This window comes from Silene latifolia, chromosome 7 (assembly GCF_048544455.1).
Source record: "Silene latifolia isolate original U9 population chromosome 7, ASM4854445v1, whole genome shotgun sequence".
NCBI classification, from domain to species: Eukaryota; Viridiplantae; Streptophyta; class Magnoliopsida; order Caryophyllales; family Caryophyllaceae; genus Silene; species Silene latifolia.
Genome location: NC_133532.1, coordinates 103907246 through 103929333, shown reverse-complemented (window position 1 = coordinate 103929333; position 22088 = coordinate 103907246). Strand labels below are relative to the sequence as shown.

General features: G+C 39.5%; 1 protein-coding gene across 1 annotated transcript; it reads left to right on the top strand.

Moving 5' to 3' along the window:
* Positions 1–6830: 6830 nt before the first annotated feature.
* Positions 6831–8838, top strand: LOC141592451 (RING-H2 finger protein ATL13-like). The gene has a single exon (XM_074413130.1). It carries the CDS (start codon positions 7241–7243, stop codon positions 8612–8614), a length of 1374 nt encoding a protein of 457 aa, XP_074269231.1. The 5' UTR covers positions 6831–7240; the 3' UTR covers positions 8615–8838.
* Positions 8839–22088: the final 13250 nt, after the last annotated feature.

The window sequence follows — 22088 nt, the reverse complement described above, 5'->3', positions numbered from 1 at the left end:
GTTGGGATGAGAGTTGTGAAACGGCGTTCCAAACATTAAAGGAGCGTTTGACCACAGCTCCTATCTTAGCATTACCTGAAAGGAGTGAGAACTTTGAGGTTTATACAGATGCCTCAAAGAATGGGTTGGGATGTGTGTTGATGCAGAACGGTAAAGTGATTGCCTATGCTTCTAGGTAATTGAAGCCTTATGAGGAGAATTATCCTACACACGATCTAGAGTTGGGTGCAGTAGTGTTTGCTCTCAAGATTTGGAGACATTACCTTTATGAGGCGACCTTTAAGGTATTTTCTGATCACAAGAGTCTCAAGTACATTTTCACTCAAAAGGAGTTGAACATGAGACAGAGGAGGTGGATGGAGCTGATTGGAGATTATGACATGGATATTATCTACCATGAAGGGAAAGCCAATGTTGTTGCAGATGCTTTGAGCAGGAAGAGTGTACATTCTTTGTGTACAACTTTATTTTTGATGAGGTTGAGAGATGAGGTGGGGAAGTTTGGGATACATATGATGCAGAGAGGGGATGCCATGGGAGATTTGACAGTACAGCCTGATCTTTATGATGATATTCGAGGTAAACAGGTGTTGGATCCTAAGATGGTAGAGTGGAGAGCTGGAGTAGAGAAAGGGACAGTGTCCAGATTCTCTATTCATTCAGATGGTAGTTTGAGGTTTGATGGGAGGTGGTGTATCCCTAATGATGAGGAGCTGAAAAAGACAATCATGACAGAGGCACAGTGTACACCATACTCAGTACATCCAGGTGGTGACAAGCTATATAAGGATTTAAAGAACACGTTCTGGTGGTATGGGATGAAGAAAGAGACAGCTGAGTTTGTGGCCCGTTGTTTGACATGCCAGAGAGTTAAAGGAGAACAGCGACGACCACAAGGTAAGATTCAGTCTTTAGAGGTACCTGAGTGGAAGTGGGAATCCATTTCCATGGATTTTATCGTGGGTTTGCCAAAAAGTCAACAGGGTAACAACATGATATGGGTAATAGTGGATCGACTGACCAAGTCAGCTCATTTTGTTCCGATGAAAGATACATGGACTAAGGCACAATTAGCTATGGCTTATCGGAAGAATGTGCTAAAGTTACATGGGGTCCCTAAGGAGATAGTATCTGACAGAGACGCGAGGTTTATCTCAAAGTTTTGGAAAGAGTTGCAGGAATCTTTGGGAACGACTTTGAAGATGAGTACAACATTTCATCCTGCGACAGATGGTCAGACTGAGAGAACAATCAAGACTCTTGAGGATATGTTACGAGCTTGTGTGATGGACTTTGGTGGTATCTGGGAACAGAGATTAGATTTGATTGAGTTTTCTTACAACAACAGCTATCACACCAGTATTGGCATGGCACCGTTTGAGGCCTTATATGGGAGGAGATGTAGGAGTCCGATTTGTTGGGACGACAGTGCTAAGGCAGTGGTTCTAGAACCAGAGATGGTACATGAGATGGTTGAGCAGATTAAGATGATTAGGGAAAAGGATGAGAGCGGCTCAGGACAGGCAAAAGAGTTCTGCAGATCTACATCGCTGGGATATAGAGTTTCAGGTTGGGGACAAGGTTCTTCTGAAAGTGTCTCCTATGCGTGGGGTTATGAGATTTGGGAAGAAAGGCAAGTTGAGTCATAAGTTCATCGGACCTTATGAGATCTTAGACCGGGTTGGAGAGGTTGCTTATCGTTTGGCTTTACCAGCTGCGTTAGAGAGAGTGCATAATGCGTTTCATGTATCTCAGTTGCGCAAGTATGTGAGTGATCCGTCACATGTGTTAGAGGCAGAGAGCATAGAGCTAGATGAGTCCTTGTCTTATCTTGAGGTGCCTAAGCATATTCTTGACCGGAAGGTTAGGAAGACTAGGAGTGGTGAGACAATTTTGCTTAAGATCCTTTGGTCTAACCACGAGGTTGAGGAAGCTACATGGGAGGCAGAGGAGGCCATGAGAGAGCGTTACCCTTTTCTTTTTGATCAGGTATGTATGATTACGGGGACGTAACCTTGTTTCTTTTAGGGGGGGGGGGGGGGGTAGGAGATGATCGCAAAGAGTTTTTAAGAGTTTTACACGCTTTTTGTGTTGTGTCGGTATGTTTTGTTGTGGTTGAGTCGGGTTGAGTTTGGTTAGTAGCATGCTTTTATGTTGAGTTTTATTTTGGTTGTTGTGTCGGGAGTGTAGTAGTATGTCTTGTTTTGTTGTGGTTTGAACTTCGGGGACGAAGTTCTTTTTAAGGAGGGAAGATTGTAATACTACGGTTTTATGAGTCCCTAGGTACTCTATCGAGTGGGCCTTACTCTTTCGAGTAAGGGTGTTTTGCATTTTAAAATAGTTTCTGACCTGTAGGGTACTCGATCGAGTAGCCTTGGTACTCAATCGAGTAGACGGCACTCGATCGAGTATGTCAGTTACTCGATCGAGTAGCCCGGTTTACGGGTAGTGTTTTGTCGGGTTTTGTTAATAATGCGATTTAGTATTTAAACCTTTTCGTCACTTCCATAAAACGCTTTTACAAACTTAATTACTTTGAAAAGAGATTGCAACCTACGTACTTCGCATCCTTCGCATTATTGACAAATCCCGGAGATTGGGAGGTCGGAATTCATCGTTCTTTACACTCTTGTGTTCCTTGCGTCGAGGGTAAGATCTACATACTGTTTTTATGGTATTTCGTTAAGGTTGTTTAAACCATAATTTAGGGGTTTGGGGGTTTTGTTGTCTTTTATGGTTGTTAGTAATTGTATGATCATATGTTAGGAGGAGGATTCGTAGAGGAGGCCTTTTGATAACAGCTGTTGAGACCATCTGATTGTATTGCATTCCAGGTAGGGTTTCCCTACTCAGTATTAGTCACATGATGTGTTGGATGTGCTTTTTGATTGTTGAATATTATCATACGAGTATTGTGACGGCTGTTGGTTTTGATTGTTGATAGTAGTTGTGGTTGATTGTATCTGTCTGTGTTTTTCGGGGTGCGTCCCTGGCTGAGTGGAGTCACTTGCGGGAGTGGCTTCACGCCCATTATTCGCCTTCTGTGGAACCCGCCACAGAATGGATGTGCACATTAATGGATTTGGGTTTATCGCTCGACGGAGATGAGCGAGGCTTAGGTGGGAACGGCTGCGGTCCCCCATTGGCGGCGAGGAGTAACCTGTTGCGATGGGTACTCTAGCAGGACTACACACTTTAGTGTGTAGTCAGTATTGTGGAGTTGATGATGGAGTTCGGAGTATATCTGTGACGATTGAGATGTGTTGTTTGTTGTATTGTTGAGTTATGAAAATTGTGTGATTAGTAATGACCCCATTTATTGTTTTAAAAACTGTGGTGATCCATTCGGGGATGGTGAGCAGTTGTTGAGCAGGTATGAGTCGAGATACATGGGATAGCTGGGATGTGTCACCTTCAGACGATAGAGTCTTCCGCTGTAGCTTGCGTAGTTTATCAGACATTTCATTTAGTTGTTTAGACAGTTGTTTTGGGAGCTTGTAACCCGTATTTTGGGTATTTAGTTTTGGATTGTATTTATTCACTAAACTTATACTATTTAAATGTTGTTTCGTTATTGTCTTATGATTATCATTGCCTCGGGAAACCGAGATGGTGACATCTTTATACCTGAGTGGTCCTGGTAAGGCACTTGGAGTATGGGGGTGTAACACGTACCCACCAAATCTCTGCTTATCAATCCCGAGCGAAAACCCATGTTCTTTAATGTGCACATCCCCTCCTATGGCAGGTTCCACATAAGGCGAATTAAGGGCGTGAAGCCACTCCCGCAAGTGACTCCACTCAGCCGAGGACGCGCCTCGCGAACCAGAGACAAGCAAACAACAACCAACTATAATCAACCCACACTACCAATCATACACCAAATACAACCAGATTCTATAAACAACATACTATACAACCAATAGTACTGAGTAGGAGAACCTACCTCTAGCAAACCGCAGCGATACCGCACACGACCATAAGACGACAAGCAACCACCATAACCACTTATAACAAATAGTATGACCATCTACTACTGTCACAACCACAAACGAAACCAAGGAAGACGATGATGATGATAACAACATACCTATACATAGCATTCCGGTGACAAGACCGCTACCCGACTCATGCTTCCCATCCCCATGGTGTCTCCACTCTCAAAAGCTCCAAAAGGATGAATATAGGTAAAGGGATAGGGAGGTGACGACATCTAGGTTTAGGAGAAAAGGAAATGAAATGATTTGGTTTCACGATATCACGATTTATATTTCCCCGCTGAACTCCCGTAACTCGATCGAGTATGTAACTTACTCGATCGAGTGACCTCTACTCGATCGAGTGACTGAGCTACTCGATCGAGTAGCCTCCGCTTGAACACAAAGGGTTACTACATCTCAGGGTTGACTCGTATGGTTCCCGAAGGTCTAGATAGGTGTCTAAGGTTAGTCAACGACGGTCAACGGGTCCCTAAAAGGAAGGGTATTACATGAGTGCTATTGGAGCTTTGATGTATCTTGCTAGTCATACGCGACCCGACATATCATTTTCAGTAAATCTCTTAGCAAGATATAACTATTTTCCAACTCAAAGGCATTGGAATGGAGTCAAACATTTACTCCGATATCTTCGAGGTACTTCTGATATAGGTTTATTTTATTCTAATAAATGCAAACAGAGTTAGTTGGTTTTGCAGATGCAAGTTATATTTCTAACCCACATAATGGTCGCTCGCAAACTGGCTATGTGTTTACATGTGGTAATAATCTCATCTCATGGCGCTCTGTGAAGCAAACTATAGCTGCCACTTCTTCAAATGATGTTGAGTTGTTAGCAATTCATGAAGCTAGTCGAGAATGTGTATGGTTGAGATCAGTTATTCATCATATTGAAGGATCATGCTATCTATCTCCAAGAAATAAGTCACCAACGATTTTACATGAAGATAATACTGCGTGCATCGCCCAACTCAAGGCAGGATTCATCAATGGTGATAGAACGAAGCACATTTTGCCGAAATTCTTTTTTACTCATGATCTTCAAAAAGATGGTGTCATTAGTGTTCAACAAATCCGCTCTAGTGAAAATCTCGCGGATATTTTTACCAAGGCACTTCCGAGCAAGACATTTGAGAAGTTAATCAATCAACTTGGGTTACGTCGTCTCAAGGATGCCAAGCGATGTTTTAATGAGGGGGAGTAAATACGCGTTGCACTCTTTTTCCCTTGGTCATGGTTTTGTCCCACCGGGTTTTCCAGGCGAGGTTTTTAACGAGGCAACACCTAGTGCGTATTAAGGAGATTGTTGTACTCTTTTTCCTTTACTAGATTTTTGTCCCATAGGGTTTTTTCTAGTACAGGTTTTAACGAGGCATTTTCTCCGATGATGGACATCCAAGGGGTAGTGTTACGAAATATTTTTAGATATTATATGGATGTCCTTATATTACCATATATTTAGGAGATATTTTATTACCTTATTACAATGTACTCTTGTACTATATATATATATACCCCTTCATATGAATAAAGCTGATGACTCTTTCTGGTCTATATATTCTTCCTAGAACTCTTTATTATTCATAACAAAGAGACTATATGTTGAGTCTTGTATTCGTAAAAGCATACACGCTTATATATGAAAACAAATAGACGAAAACAATGTAAATCAGATCACAAGCAATTTTAGAGTCTAACTAATGTGGAATACTCGGCTAAACAAAATCATAGATCGTCTTTTTTTTTTTTAACAATAATAAACTGTATTAAAGAGAGAAAGTCACTTAAGGGGAAAATATAGGAAAATCATAGACCTTGAAACTATTAGATGACCAACTAAGGAAACTAACATTACTAGAGTAGCTAACATAAAGACGGTATTTTTTGAAAGGAGGATGGTAATAGCATATCGTAGACTGTTGTTACTTAACTGAGAGTTTGAGATCTTAATTCATAAAGCCAGCAATAGGTCTTGGTATAGACGGGTGGGCGAACAGACGGGTAAAGACCTCTAATAAAATGGGTAGGGAGGACAAGGTGGGGCACCCCCATGTGCTTCCCACTTTATGGCAAATGGGTATTTTGTGAGGGAAAATGACATCCGTCTATATATATAGACGGATAGTGTCCGTCTATAATGAGAATTTGTGTAAAGCCAGATATGGGCAATATGTCGCACAAGCTAAGAAGTTGAAACAAAAAGGAGTTGACTTTGATACATACATTTGTCATTAAGCTACTGAAAAGCCCATTTCCATGGGATTTAAGATGCATTACATATTTCCAGATAATATGGGCTGCTAGTCTGCTACTACAAACAAAGGATATAAAATTTGTTGCTTACCACACTTCACATTTTCCTTATATTTAAAATATGCCATCCCCCTTCCTTACATCAAATGCATTTATATATAATTATACAGTGGCTATTGGCTAATGTGTTTTTTTTATTATGATAACCGAGGTTTGAACATAGGTAATGAGTATTATCTCTCATGTCCTTACCAGCTAAAATAGTTTACATCGGCTGATAATGTGTGTTGTTAGAAAATAACGTATAACAATCTTATACAAAACGAAGTACCCCCCAATGAAAATTTGAAATCGTAGATTTGATGCTACTTATAAGTCAACTATAAGTACCAACCCCATAGCATTTAGTAAATATTAATCACATAAAAGTCATAAAACTTTCATTAAATTTCTCTCTGAATCTTCCTCACTATCAATAATTTATGACTGCAGAAAGAAATTAATTAAAAAAAACTCCAACCTAAATAGAAACTTGATTGCAGTATTAATAAGTTGGACCCCTCTTCATTACAATGGTAGATTCATCACTCCATCAATAACTCAATTTGAATTCTTACCTTCTCTGCCTTCCATTTAATGCCACCCACTTACATCACCATCTTCTTACCCTCTTCCTTAGGCTATCAACTATCTCTCCCATTTACCCTCTTTGACTTCCATTTTTCTTTTTTAATTTCTAGTAACAAAAACAAGTCAAGTAAATCCAAATCTTTAGTCCCCCCTCTAAAAAAAACATTTTGGTTACCTTGTTTTAAAGACACTAAGTAGTGCTAGGTTACGAAGCTGTTAAGATAAAACTGCGTACATCTAAACTTGTTTAGACCTGTATTTCGCATTTTGCAGACTTTTTAAACCTTATAGTATTAGTTAAATGCTTTTGGGTTGATTTCATTTCCATTCTCATTTTCCCATTACTACTACAACTAATAATGTCCCTCTCTTCACCACCTCCTCCATCAAACTTTCATTCTCAAAGCTTCAATCTTGACAACAAGATTAGTCCAAGTATACTACTAATCATAGTAATCTTAGCAATAATCTTCTTTATTTCAGGATTATTGCATTTACTTGTAAGATTATTATTAAGGCCAACACAAAGAGACCCAGATGAACTTCTAGATCATGTAACAGTTCTTCAAGGTCAACTTCAACAACTTTTCCATTTACATGATTCAGGTGTAGATCAATCATATATTGATACACTTCCTGTATTTTATTACAAAGCAATCATTGGTTTAAAAGACCCTTTTGATTGTGCTGTTTGTTTATGTGAGTTTGAACCTGATGATAAGCTTAGACTTTTGCCAAAATGTAGTCATGCTTTTCATATGGATTGCATTGATACTTGGCTTCTTTCTCACTCAACTTGTCCTCTTTGTAGATCAAGCTTATTGTCTGATTATGGTGGTGGGAATAATCATGGGTGTTCTAATTCTATTGTTTGTGTTCTTGAGTCTGGTAGTGTGGAAAATTCTAGGGAGATTGGGTTTGAAAGAGAAAGGGTTTCGGTTTCAGTCTCAGGTTCGAATCCCCGTCAGGGGGAGAGTGAGTTTGGGTCAGGTCGAGTCGAGTTTCCAAGAAAGTCATGTGAGAATAATAAGAATGAGGAGAAGATTATGTCTGTCAAGTTGGGTAAGTTTAGGAATGTGGATGTTGGTGAAGGGAGTAGTGTGAATGATAATAACAACGCGAGTAATAATAGTAACCGCGAGAATAGTAATAGTAATAGTAATAGTAATAATAATAATAATATTAGTGGGGGGAATAATGATTTGGGTTCAAGGAGATGTTATTCAATGGGTTCATTTGCATATATTTTAGATGAGACAAATGCATTGCAAGTACCAATTAGAAATAATACTCCAATGAAGAAACAAAAGAGCAAAAAGCCTATTTTACCCTTAAAACCAGGGCATAGGGCAGTAATGTCCGAGTATGGGTGTGATTCTCAGAGGGAATTCAATGGTATTGAAGCCTTTAAAAACATTGATAATCTCCACGCAACCGGGAATGGAAACGGGACTGAAAAGAGCAAGAGGAGAGACGGGTTTTCAATATCGAAGATATGGGAAAGGAATAAGAAAGGGAATGAATCTTCGAGGAGGACTAACTCGGAATATGATGTAAGTGAATTAGGAGGAGGAGATGAAGAAACACAAAGTTGTTATAGTGTTGATTCAATAGCATATCCAACAACATCAACATCTTCAACTACAAGAAGAACTTTACTTTGGCTTATGGGAAGACAAAACAAGATTGTTCATAATCATTCCACTTCTTTGTCATCATCTAGTATTGTCTAAGCTCTATCATTTTTTAGGTAAATTAAATTATTTAATTTCTGTCCTTGTTTTACTAGAATTTTGTACAAGAAACTTGGGTTTGTTAATTAATTATCATAGAAAAAAGAGTAAGGAATTGAAGTTGATTAAAATAGAGTAATCGGAGTTAGTGTAATACAGAATACAGAATTTTTGCATGTGATGCCATCATTTTTTTATTAATGGAATGACTTTGAAATGTTCAATTTTTGTGTCATGATTCATTTAACATTTTTGTAATCAAAATATGATTCTTAAATTTTTGGTCTTATGATTCTAAATAACTAGCTATGTTCTTCCTTGCCTTAATGATATGGAATTAGAGTATGATAGTAAGATTTGGCACTTCCATAGCGGAATGTGTAGTGAAGTCACGGTGGGATTGAAAGGCGGTCCGCGGTCGTCCTCGTTGAACAGTGAATTTATTAAATTTTTAGTTAGAGTTTTGACCACCTTTTTTTCCTAGTCTACTTTGTTGTGTGAGTAGTTTTCTTTTATGTGAATCTTGGTGAAGTCATGCACAAACTAACAAATTTTCATGGTTAAGCTATGCACAAATTCTATTGTATGGTTGTTTTGCAATGCGATCACTTTTTGATAAATAGTGATCATTGGATAAATAGTGGTCACTTTTAATGACTAAAAAAACCATTTTTTTTCAAATGGGTCACTATTCACGCTAAAATGATCACTTTTTGCCAAAAAAAATATAAAAAAGACCGTCATACCGCAGAATTACGGTAAGCTATGAGTGTATGTGGATCGATTTCAGATTTCTTGAAAATTGAGGTAGACCATTGTAAAATGGAAAGTAGTTTGGATCTAGGAATGGTAAAAATAAGTAAGACATTAGCTGTTGCTCCTAGAATGCAAAGTCTTTTTTTGGGACAGAGTAGAGGACTCGAACTAAGTTATACAGTACATTAAAAGATTGATGAAATGTACACAAATATTCTCAGGGACTCACAAGTTACAAGTCACTACTCAGCACGAATGAACAAAATGTTAGTTACAACAAGTACTACGTAAAATCATTGACAGTACAAAAAACAATTACAAAAAATATTGACTACTTGACTTGATCTAGCTGCTAGGTAGCACCAAAACGGACACGGACACGACACGGATACGTGACACGACATCCCATGAAATTTAGGACATGGGACACGTTATTTAAATTTAATAAAATATATATTTTGTAGTTATATATGTGTGATTTTATTTTTGAAAAAGTATTTGATATTAAATTTAAATAAATGAAGGTAAAATTTGACGTTAAATATAACTTATTCTCATTTCTAAAACCAAAAACCAACTTATAATCAATCTATTTCGACATCTCATTACTTGTCATCTCATTACTTGTCTAAAGAACATCATTTGCCCACCAAATTTAACCATATAACAATTCACGTCATTTACCTTTAATTCAACTTTCCGTTTGAAAGTGTGTCCAAATACCATGGACACGGCTCAAAATACCATGGACATGCGTCGGACACGTGCCCAAATAAAAGATGAAAGTTAGACACGGCTTTACAGGTGTCCGATACGTTTTGACGTGTATCCGACGAGTGTCGTGTTCGCCACGGGTGTTCGACACGGGAACACCGATTAAGAGGAGTGTCCGTACAACCTAGTATAGGTGTCCAAAACACAATCCAATTGTGAATCAGAATAAAATTTCACCCAACTTTATCAAATGCAAACATTTGCTACAGACCGACCTTTTCATCCAATTCTATACCAAGCCCACTATACACGTTATACAACTCAAGTATAAACTCAAATAATAACCAATTAATTTATTTAGTTTACTTATAAAGTGTATCTAAATAAAATCGACCTACTACTTAAAGAAATTAATTCAACTCAACGGCATAATACATCGACATATTCGACAAGCTATCTACTAATAACACGACTGAAAATGATTTGAACACCCTCTCCATTTCTTTATGGATTCAAATTATATTCTGGACGTCATCCAACAATTCTTAGTTTATGCATGAAAATAAAAAGAGAATGAGTATAAACTCGAAACCAAAATTATGTGATTCTTAAAGGAAAAATGGAAATGATCATTTTATCATAACAACTTGACATATTTGTACTTGAGCCACAACCAAATTGGCCGAAGAAGACAAGCAACCCTTAAAGATTTGAACTCAATACACTTATACACGGACTTTTTTTTTGTTTTTTTTATAAGGTAAGAAAACACACTTATACACGACTTGGAATGCCCTCAATTGCCGCAAAATCTACATTCCACATTCACAAATTACAACTTACAACTTAAAAGTTGTTTCACTTCAAAAATTAAAAAGGTAAGAATATTAGCTAAGTTTGTCAATTAACGTCAAACCTTTAGAGAAAACGGTTATACGCCACAATACGAGAATTGATTCATTCCAGGTTATGTACCCTATTTAGCGTAAATCGTAAACACACTATAGAGTGTGTTGAATGTATACGACTATTTTGTTAGAGAATAATTATGCTAATTATTCTCGTAGATATTTTTGTTATTAGTTTCTTCTAGTCAAAGATTGTACCTTATTCTTTTCCTATTTACTAGCTTAATCCTAGGAAACTAACTCTCTAATTCTAGGCAACTAGATATCCAGTTATCAGTACATAATGTTATACTCCTCTCATTGTAATTCACAATTCAATTTATATAACTTTACATTCTTTACATGGTATCAGGAGAAAGGTTCGATCTCCGTCTCCAAATTTAATTTTCTTCAAAAACGTGTTCCTCGACAAACTTCTTCATGCCGACACACACAATACCCAATGCTGACGAACCCTCCAAACCAATCGTGCTCGTCAGTATCCATGCTGTCACCAAGTTTGATGGATCCAACTACCGGCAATGGCGCACTCAGTTTGAAGCGTTGTTGCAGGGTTATGCTCTATCATCCTTTATTGACGGCACGCCTCCTCCACCCAAACTCCTTGAAGAAAAGGATAAACAACCCATACCCAATCCGGCGTACCAAACTTGGTTCAGGCAAGACCGAGTCTTATTCGGTGCTATGGCAAGTACCCTCGCCTCCCTTATCAGTCCTATTCTAAACTGTTTAACCACTACCAAGGAAGCATGGGATGCTCTTGCATCATCCTATGCCCGTCCCTCTCGTGGCCATATTAAACAACTCCGTCACAAACTTAAACATATTACCAAAGGCACTTCCTCCATTACTGAGTATATGAACAAGATTAAGGAAACCGTTGATGACCTAGCCCTACTCGGTACTGTTCTTTCGCAGGAAGACATTACGGATCACATCATAGACGGGTTGCCCTCTTCATATCAATCCGTCATTGATGCCGTCAATGCTCGCGATACCCCGATTAGTTTCTTTGAATTTCACGAGAAACTAATCAGTAAGGAACTTTTGATCCAGCAATCTGAAGCCTCCCAAACCACCACTTTCCAGCCCATGGCCCATGCCACCCATACCCGTACTTCCGCTGCCTCTCACTCCTACAACCAACGTACCCTTGCTACCCCTACTATCGACACTGCCCCTAACCAAAACCCCAAAAATCCGTTTAAAGGGAAGTGTCAATGGTGCCATGTTCAAGGTCATACCTTGTCCTATTGTCCCATATTCAAAGCCCTCTATCCGGATATCCGTGTTCCACCCTACACCCGTACTCCAACCACTCAACCCACCTCTGCCCATGCCCACCCCATAACCCTTAACCCGCAACCTGTCCCATCCCATGGCTCCTTGATAGTGGTGCCTCGCATCATGTCACTGCTGATCTGGCTAATCTCTCGCTCCACTACCCCTATGATGGCACAGACGAGATAGTTATTGGTGATGGTTCGGGTCTCCCAATCTCGAACGCTGGCTCTATCTCTCTTCCTTACTCCCCTAATTCTTCTTTTCATTTAAACAATGTCCTTCATGTTCCCCAAATGAATAAAAATATTATTTCCGTTTCTTAATTTTGCAATAATAATAATGTTTTTATTAACTTTACCTCTACATCTTTTATTGTGAAGGCATGTGATACTGGTGCTCAGCTATTTACCGGCTCCGGCAAAGATAGCGTCTACTATTGGCCAACCCGCAAGCCCACACTGTGACTGTTCACCATGCCGATCTTCATCACCGTTTTGGTCATCCCCATTCATTAGTTTTTAATCAAATTGTTTCCGCATTGAATGTTAAACATTTATCTTTGAATAATAATTGCCATGCTTGTTCCATTTACAAAAATCATAAATTGTCTTTTACTGCTTCTTCGCTGACCACCCAATTTCCGTTAGAGGTAGTTTTTAGCGATTTATGGACCTCACCCATCCACTCCTTTGATGACTATAAATACTATGTAATCTTTGTCGATCATTTTACGAAATTTACATGGTTATTTCCACTCAAGAAAAAATCGGACACTCATCGTATATTTCTCAATTTTAAACCTTTCGTTGAAAAACAATTTTCCCGTCCCTTACTCACTCTTTACTCTGAAAATGGAGGTGAGTTCGAAAAATTCAAACCTGACCTCGCCAAAAACGGAGTTCAACACCTCACCTCCCCCCTCACACACCTGAACATAACGGTTTTGCGGAACGACGCTATCGCCATATAGTTGATACCGGTCTCGCACTCTTATCACATGCCTCCATGCCCATCCGCTACTGGTCTCTTGCCTTTCAAACTGCGGTTTACCTCATCAACCGCATGCCCACATCTACCCTTGCTCATCAGTCCCCATACTTCCGCCTTTTTCATACCGCACCCAAGTACCACAACCTCCATAACTTCGGCAGCCTTTGCTACCCTTGGCTCCGTCCTTACACCCATCATAAACTCGATCCTTGCTCAATCGCTTGTGTGTTTGTTGGGTACTCACCCACTCAACACGCCTATATGTTCCTTGACCCTACCACTCATCGGATTTACGTCTCTCGCCATGTTAAATTCGTTGAGGATACCTACCCCTTTGTAACCCAACCCGTGTCTGCCCCTCTCCCCACCTATGATACCTGGTGTCAACTCCCACTTCCTCTCCTCACAACCCCACCTCCTGCCTCCTCAACCCCCCATAATCAACCCATTACCGAACCCGGACCTAAACCTGCCACCCCTCGAACTCACCGTACCATCTCCAAAGTCTATACTCGCAATCCCATCCCCTCTCATGCCTCTCCTGAAAACCCGGTAGCAGCAGCTGCTGCTTCTCCTGCCAACGCCTCCCCCTCTCCTTCCTCCCCCCCCCCCCCCTCCCCCCCAAACCCCACCTCCCAACCCCAAACGTGTTACTCGGGCATCCCACAATATTTTCAAACCCATTGATAAGCTCAACCTCAATGCCGAGTTATACCCCATTGAACCAAAGACCACGAAACAGGCTCTCCTCGACCCCACATGGCATGCTGCTATGAAGGTCTAGTTCAATGCTCTCCATACCAACGGAACCTGGGAATAACTTGTACCCCCTTCACCTGACCAAAACATCGTTGGTTGTAAATGGGTGTTTCGCACCAAATACAATCCCGATGGAACCGTCCACAAACACAAGGCCCATCTCGTTGCCAAAGGCTTTCACCAAAGACCTGGATTAGACTATCATGAAACCTTTAGTCCTGTTATCAAACCTGCCACAGTCCGTCTATTGTTAAGTCTTGCCGTCACCAAAGGTTGGTCACTTCGTCAGCTTGATATTAATGACGCTTTTCTACAAGGCACGCTATCTGATACGGTTTACATGGCTCAACCTCCGGGCTTTGTTGATGCTCACAGCCCGACTCATGTTTTTCGTCTAAAGAAAGCTTTATATGGTCTCAAGCAGGCCCCTCGGGCCTGGTATACTGAGCTTCGCTCATATCTTCTTGCCTCGGGATTTCACAACTCCGTATCTGACACTTCTCTATTCATTATTAAGGACACTTATGATTTATATGTTCTTGTCTATGTTGATGATATAATTGTGACAGGTGCTTGTTGTTCCCGAGTTAACTCTTTTATACAAGCTCTTGCAACCAGATTTTCTCTCAAGGACCTCGGCCCTCTTGCTTATTTCTTGGGCGTAGAAGTTCAGCCATGTACCACAGGTTTATTTCTCACTCAACACAAATATACTACTGATCTTCTCGCCAAAGCAAAGATGACTGATGCCAAACCGTGCTCCACACCCATGGATTCCTCGTCTAAACTCAGCCTTCGTGATGGACCACTGTTTGATAATCCAACGGAATTTCGGGCTCTTGTAGGAAGTCTTCAGTACTTATCCCTCACGCGTCCCGATATTGCGTTTGCTGTAAGCAAGTTGTCGCAATTCATGCACCAGCCTACCGTCTGCCACTGGTCTGCTTTAAAGCGCCTTCTTCGGTACCTGGCTGGCACGGCCTCCAATGGTATCTTAATCCATCGTGACAACCCCTTAACGCTTCATGCCTACTCCGATTCTGCTTGGGGAGATGTTCCCGACGACCTCACTTCTACCGGTGCTTATATGGTCTATCTTGGTCGCACACCTATTTCTTGGAGTTCTAAAAAGCACCGGACTGTCGCTCGCTCTTCCACGGAAGTCGAATATCGCTCCGTTGCTAATGCTATGGCTGAACTTACTTGGCTTGGTCACTTACTAACCGAGCTCCATATTGTGCTTCCTTCGGCTCCCGCTATTTACTGTGATAATCTAGGAGCAATCAATCTCAGTGCAAATCCCGTGTTTCATTCCCGGATGAAGCATGTTGCCCTCGATTACCACTTTATTCGAGAGAAAGTTCAAGCCGGCCTAATGTGTGTGGTTCCTATTACAAATGATGATCAACTCGCTGATGCACTCACTAAGGCTCTTCCTCGGCCCCGCTTTAATATGCTAAAGTCCAAGATCGGTCTCTCGTTCCTGTCGTCCGTCTTGCGGGGGGATGTTAGAGAATAATTAGCATAATTATTCTCGTAGATATTTTTTGTTATTAGTTTCTTCTAGTCAAAGATTGTACCTTATTCTTTTCCTATTTACTAGCTTAATCCTAGGAAACTAACTCTCTAATTCTAGGCAACTAGATATCTTGTCAGTATATAATGTTGTACTCCTCTCATTGTAATTCACAATTCAATTTATACAACTTTACATTCTTTACATATTTCACCTATAACATTTTAATAAGGGTAAATTGATAATCACTACCAACATAAGTGCACTTTTTCACAATCACTACCAACATAAAAAAAAGTTTCATAATTAATACCACAAAACCACCTCCGATCTAAAACACTACCATTTTGCCGGAAAACCTCATTAAAGACGAGAATTTCAAATTTCCCTCCAATAGTCATGTTTTTTTATCCCCAAACTACCCTTCCCCTGTTAATTAAAACCTCCTTCTATCCTATTCTACTCCTCCATTGTTCCTAAATCTCTAAAACGCATCTCATATTGTCCCCTTCTTCTTTCTTCCCTTCCCTCTGCTTATTTTTTCTGGTTAAGGTATTCTTCACCCTATATCTTATAAATTTTTGTTGTCTACCATTTTTTTTATCTTGTATTACACTTACCCATTCTCATCCCCCTTTTTATTTCTTGCTAAATCTGGGTTTCATTGACATCTCTTATGCTTACCCATTTAATTATGTTCTATTTGATTTTAGCATTGTTATTTGTTGCAAAAACAGAATGGAAGGTGATAATAGGCGACCTAACTACAAGTGTCATTGTCGTGTTCTACCTGTTATTATCAAGTCATGGACTAGGGACAACCCAGGAAGACGTTTCATGACCTGCAAATTTCGCCATTGTGATTTCTGGAGATGGTTAGATGGTGATCAAAGTGAGTGGCAAAGAAATATTATTAACGAAGTTATGTTGGACAAGCAGATTTTGATTAGTGAGAAAAATTTGTTGAAGTCTGAAAATTCTCATTTAATGGAGAACAATGAGAAACTCAAGGCTGAGAATGATTTACTTAAGACAAAAATCATGGATCTTGAAAGAGAGATGGTTTTCCCAGTTTATGAAGCAAGGGGCCACGACATGAAGGCAAAGGCAATTTATGTTCTTTCTTTAGCTGGTGTTGTGTTGTTGTTGATTAAGTTTAGTACCTAGTATGTTGCTAGATTAAGCCATTTGATTTATTACCTAGTATGTACCTAGTATGAAGCAAGTAGTATGTTGTTAGTGCAAATTATGCCATTTTCAAGTATAGGCATAATCTGCCATTTCCAAGTCCTGGCATATTTTGCCATTCTCAAGTGTAGGCGCATTTGCCATTTTCAAATGTAGGCATATTCTGCCATTTCCTATGTGTTGTAATCAAATATTGTTAAAGAAATGGAATGCAATGTTTTTCTCTGATTAACATTTCAAAGTTGCATCATTCATAATAATCCCAAAATGGATGCAATCCATCATTCATTAAAGCTCCATACATCAGACTGCATACTAAATTAAAGGTCCATACATTAGACAAAATACTAAGATAAGAAATTACAGTCACTGTCTACTTGTACTCCCATCAAAGCCTAATTGTCTCCTACCCTTCTTAGTCTTACATTTCAAAGTTGATTGTTGGCTTGGTTGGCTACCTCCATGACTTGATTGTTGACTTGCTTGATGTTGGCTGCCAGATGCTATAAACTGAAGTACCTCAGCATCATGTTGCTTTTTTGCCTTCTTCTTGTCAACTAAGGCCCTTACTTTGTTAGTCCACTTAGAGGTGGGTCTTGACTGTTGCAGGGGCGCCTTTGGATTGTTCTTACAGGTCTTCACATTATGGCCTAATTCTCCACATTTTCCACAAGTTCTTTGCATTCTTGGCCTTTTAGCTTGTTGTGTACTAGTCCCCTCACCAACTTCTTTCCTTCTCTTTTTGAGGCTATGTCTACCTGGCAACTTCCTATATGGAGGAGGCAATGGTTCTACCTGACCCACCCTTTCCCATTAACATATTCCAGGCATTGGAGGTATAAGAGTTCCATATGCAGCTAAATACATGTCTTTTGTGTATGCCTGATGAACATAATCCTCATAGGTGGCCCTTTGATGGTGGATGGCAGCAATTGCATGTTGGCAGGAAAGCCCACATACTGCCAATGACCAAAACTACAATTTTGTGATGGCAGATCCACCACATATTGCTTGCTCATTTACTCAACCTCAAAAGAATCATCAGAAGATGCATATACATCACAACAGTTAGCCTTATCCACAGCCCACTTCAGAAACTTCTCAACATAGGGCATCAGCTTACTAGTATAACCATTTACACCTTGTCTTTTCTCATAATGTCTTTTCATCACATATCTCCTCATCCACTCCATCATTATTAATATTGGTTTATCCCTAACCTCCTTCAAGACAGAATTGAAACTCTCACACATGTTGTTTGTTAACATGTTTGATTTGCAGCTTGTGTTGAATGCATGTCTACTCCAGTGACAAGCACCTATTTCATTCAAATAGGTGTAGGCTCTTGCATTTAAAAATTTGATCCCATTCATTTCAAACTTAAATTCTGCCTGTGGAGTCAATAATAGTAGATTGTTAGCAGTGTACATGTGACATTCATAGATTATAAAGCATTAGGGAGTTAAATAGGTACCTCTGTTGATGCCCTAGCTGCTTTCCAGAAGGCTTCTTTGAAAAGTATCCCTGGGAATTGGACTTTGAAGTTGGCCCATATATGCCTCGCACAAAATCTGATGTGAGCTTTAGGAGTAACAACATTGAATGCTTCTCTTATTCCCTTTTGTCTGTCTGACATGATTGTGATGCCCAGTCCTGCTTCCATGCCAAGATCTTCCATAAGCAACCTCAAAAACCAACACCAAGTCTCCCCATTCTCAATTTCCACAACAGCCCATGCAACTAAGTAAATGTTGTTGTTACCATCCATCCCAACAACAACTAAGCATAAACCAGGATATGCCCCTTTCAAATGGCCCATCCACACCAATAATGGGTCTACAACCATTTAAGAATCCTTCTTTAACTGATTTCAAGCAAATGTACATCCTTTGAAAAAATGGAGGTGGTCTTTCAATGTTGTCAACAACAACAATATCAGTTGAACCTGGTATGAATTTCCCTACTTCTGAAACATAATCCCAAACCTTCTTATACTGATCTGAACAATCACTATAAATAATGAGTTTTGCCCTAGCTCTTGCTAACCTACACAATCCATATTTCACATCAACACCTAAATCTCTCTTTATCTGCTTTTTCCACAGACAAATCTTGAGGTTAGGATCCAACCTCCAATCCTCTAGATACCTCTCAGCCAAATACTCTGCACTCACCTTCTTATTGACCCCCTTAAACACACACTTGTGCTGTAAATCTACTGTCCTAATCTGCCATATGCCAGTACTGCCCATTGCAATTGCATAGACAGTATATGTACACTTTCTAGTAGAATTACAGGTGCACTTACCAAAGTTTGACCTCTTTGTGTTCCACTCACACATACACTTGTGTCTGCAATAAGTTGTTATTCTTTTGTTACCATTATGCTCATAATAAAAGTCATACCTATTCTCTATAGCATGATGAATAAGAGCCTTCTTCAAAGAATACTTGTTAGGGAACCTCAAACTCTGCATCAAAGACACTTATTTTTTAAAATCAACCTCAGGGTTGAACATTGGCCACTTCTGCTTATCTTCATCCTCAGATCCATCTAAACTCCACAATTTATCATCACGCTACAAAAAGAATTAAAACAGGCGACTGATTTTGGCGACTGAAATCAGTCGCCAAACATCAGTCGCGGACCTTAGTCGCCTTTTCTAACTTTGGCGACTAAAGTCGGTCGCCAAATTTGGCGATCGAAAAATCGATCGCCAAATGACTAAAATGGCGGCGATATGGTAGTCGCCAATTTGGCGGCGATTTGAGTAGTCGCCAAATTGGCGGATCGAATTCGATCGCTAAATTTGGTATTAGTCGCCAAATTTGGGTGAGCGTAGCGGTTTCGAGGAAATTTGGCGGCGAAAAGGGTTTTGGCGGCGAATTTGATCGCCATTTTGGCGACTACCATAAATCGATCGCCAATTTGGCGATCGAAATTCGATCGCAAAACCCTTTTCGATCGCCAAAGCCCTTGTATGTTTTGGTGGTTTTTTCGTTTTCATTGCTAGCCAAATATTTACTTTGTATACAAACCGATGTTCCACAACACCATACATCCCAAATTTCAACACACACAACACCATACATTTCAACCCAACACCTCCCATTTTCTAAAACTTCATTTCATATATTGAAAATGAAAGTTTTACAAGCTAAGCTATTCTAATGTTTAAGTCTAAAGTTCAAGTTTTACAAGCTTACATGCTAAAATCATCTTACTTGGAAGCCAACACCGGCTCCACTCCCCCCATGTGGACCATACGGATCATTTGGATCGTAGTTGGGTCTAGGTCCGGGGTTACAACCTTCCCACCAATTCTCAAACATTTCCATTCTTTCCTTCATTTGGCGGAATTCTTCATCACGTTTGGCATCACGTTCATCACGCTCTCTTATTTGACCTTGAAGTTGACTACCTAAATGACTTGAAACGTACAAAGACAGTCCCAAAATGGGAACTATTCAAGAATTACTCCTAATGAGTAATTCTTGAACGGGTACTAAGTCAACATCAAATCAAACAACAACACAATCAAGTAATAAATTAATTAAGTCAATCAATAGCACAATTCAACCACATAATAAAGGTTTCTATCCTAAAGTCCGTAGCATAATTTGAACTAAAATTAGTAAATTTAAAAGGTAACTGGTAAGAGGAGGTTACCTAATCAAGTAAAAGCAAAAATGAAAAGAAAACAAAAGCAACGACTACAGCGACGGTGGTGCCTAGCAACAGTGGTGACAACCCGAAAAGAGAAAAGAAAAACAAAAAAAACAAGGTTATTCAACCTCAATTCATCAATAACATGAATTATCAAACTAAATTTATCAAAATCAAGTCCTAAAGAAGGTTCCACTTAGCTAATAGCTAATTTCTCTTAATCCAAAAGACGGTTCCACTTAGCTAGTTCCATTAATGCAAAAGACGGTTTCACTTAGCTTAATATTAATAATAATACGACGATTTCACTTAACTTAGTAATAATAATAATAATAATAATAATATTAATATTAATTAAGACGGTTCCACTTAGCTTAATACTAATGATGATGAGACGGTTTCACTTAGCTACCAACACCAAACACCACCCCACGATCCGAACCGCCACCCACCCCACCACGGCCCACCCACGGCCTACCGCCACCCACCGGACCACCCCCACCCATAACCCTAAACCAAGACAAAAACCCTCTTAATCATTACCTTTTAATTCAAACACAAATTAAACTAAATCTAACTACAAATTAAACTAAATCTAACTACAAATTAATCTAACATACTAACTACAAATAAATCTAACCAACTAACCTCAAATTAATCAAACTAACTACAAATTAATCTAACAAATTAAACTAATTAAACTGAAATTAAACAAAAAAAAATTACCTAATTAAAGAGGGTGGAAGTGGCGGTGGAAATGGCGGTGAAAATGGCGGTGGAAGTGTAGTTGTGTCGCTCGTCGTGGGCGTCATCGCTGTTTCGCCTTTTTTTTATTTCGAAAGAGTAAAGTAGGAGAGAGGGGGGTCTGATTTGTATAAAAAAAATTGGCGACTGAAATCAGATTTGGCGACTGAAATTCAGTCGCCAAATTGGCGACTACCCCTAAATCAGTCGCCAAATTTGAAATGTCAGTCGCCAAGTTTGATTCCCTTTTTAAAAAAGTCAAGTCGCAGATTAGCGATTCGATTTTGATCGCTAATCGAAAATCGATCGCCAAATTGGCGACTAATTCTATCAGTCGCCAAATTTCGGTCGCCTGTTTTAGTTTTTCTTGTAGTGTCATCATCAAGAAAGTCTTCTTCTCCAATAATTGGATCCACATCCTCAAAACCTCTGACCACCCTACTATTTGACAAAGACTTGTCAACTTTATCAATTAGAGACCCCTCTTCAACAGCCAAGAATATATCTTCTGTTCTCAAATCATCTTCTCCCAAGTTGAAATATATACCAAATTCATCATCAACATAATCCACATCACTCAATTCAAATTCATGTTCCCATTCCTGATCTACTTTCTTTGCTTTACTTTTTTTCAATCCCTGCTTCTTTCCCTTACCTTTCTCTACTTGCTTCCCCTTTCCCTTTTCTTTCTGGAAAACCTGTTCTTTTCCCTTACCTTATTGCTTCCCCTTTCCCTTACCTTTCTCCACCTGTTTCCCCTTCCCTTTATTTTTCTCAGCTACAACATCTTCTCCATTACCATTATCCACTTGCTTCCCCTTTCCCTTATCTTTCTCAACTTCTTGTCTCTTAACTGTTTCTTTAACCACTTCCTGCCTCACCTCATGCCTCACCTCTTTACTCTGTGCCCTTCTTCTTGGTATAAGTTTTTCCTTACCCTTTCCTAAG

Coding starts and splice junctions, on each gene's coding strand:
- LOC141592451 (XM_074413130.1), top strand. CDS start 7,241: ATGTCCCTCTCTTCACCACCTCCTCCATCAAACTTTCATTCTCAAAGC.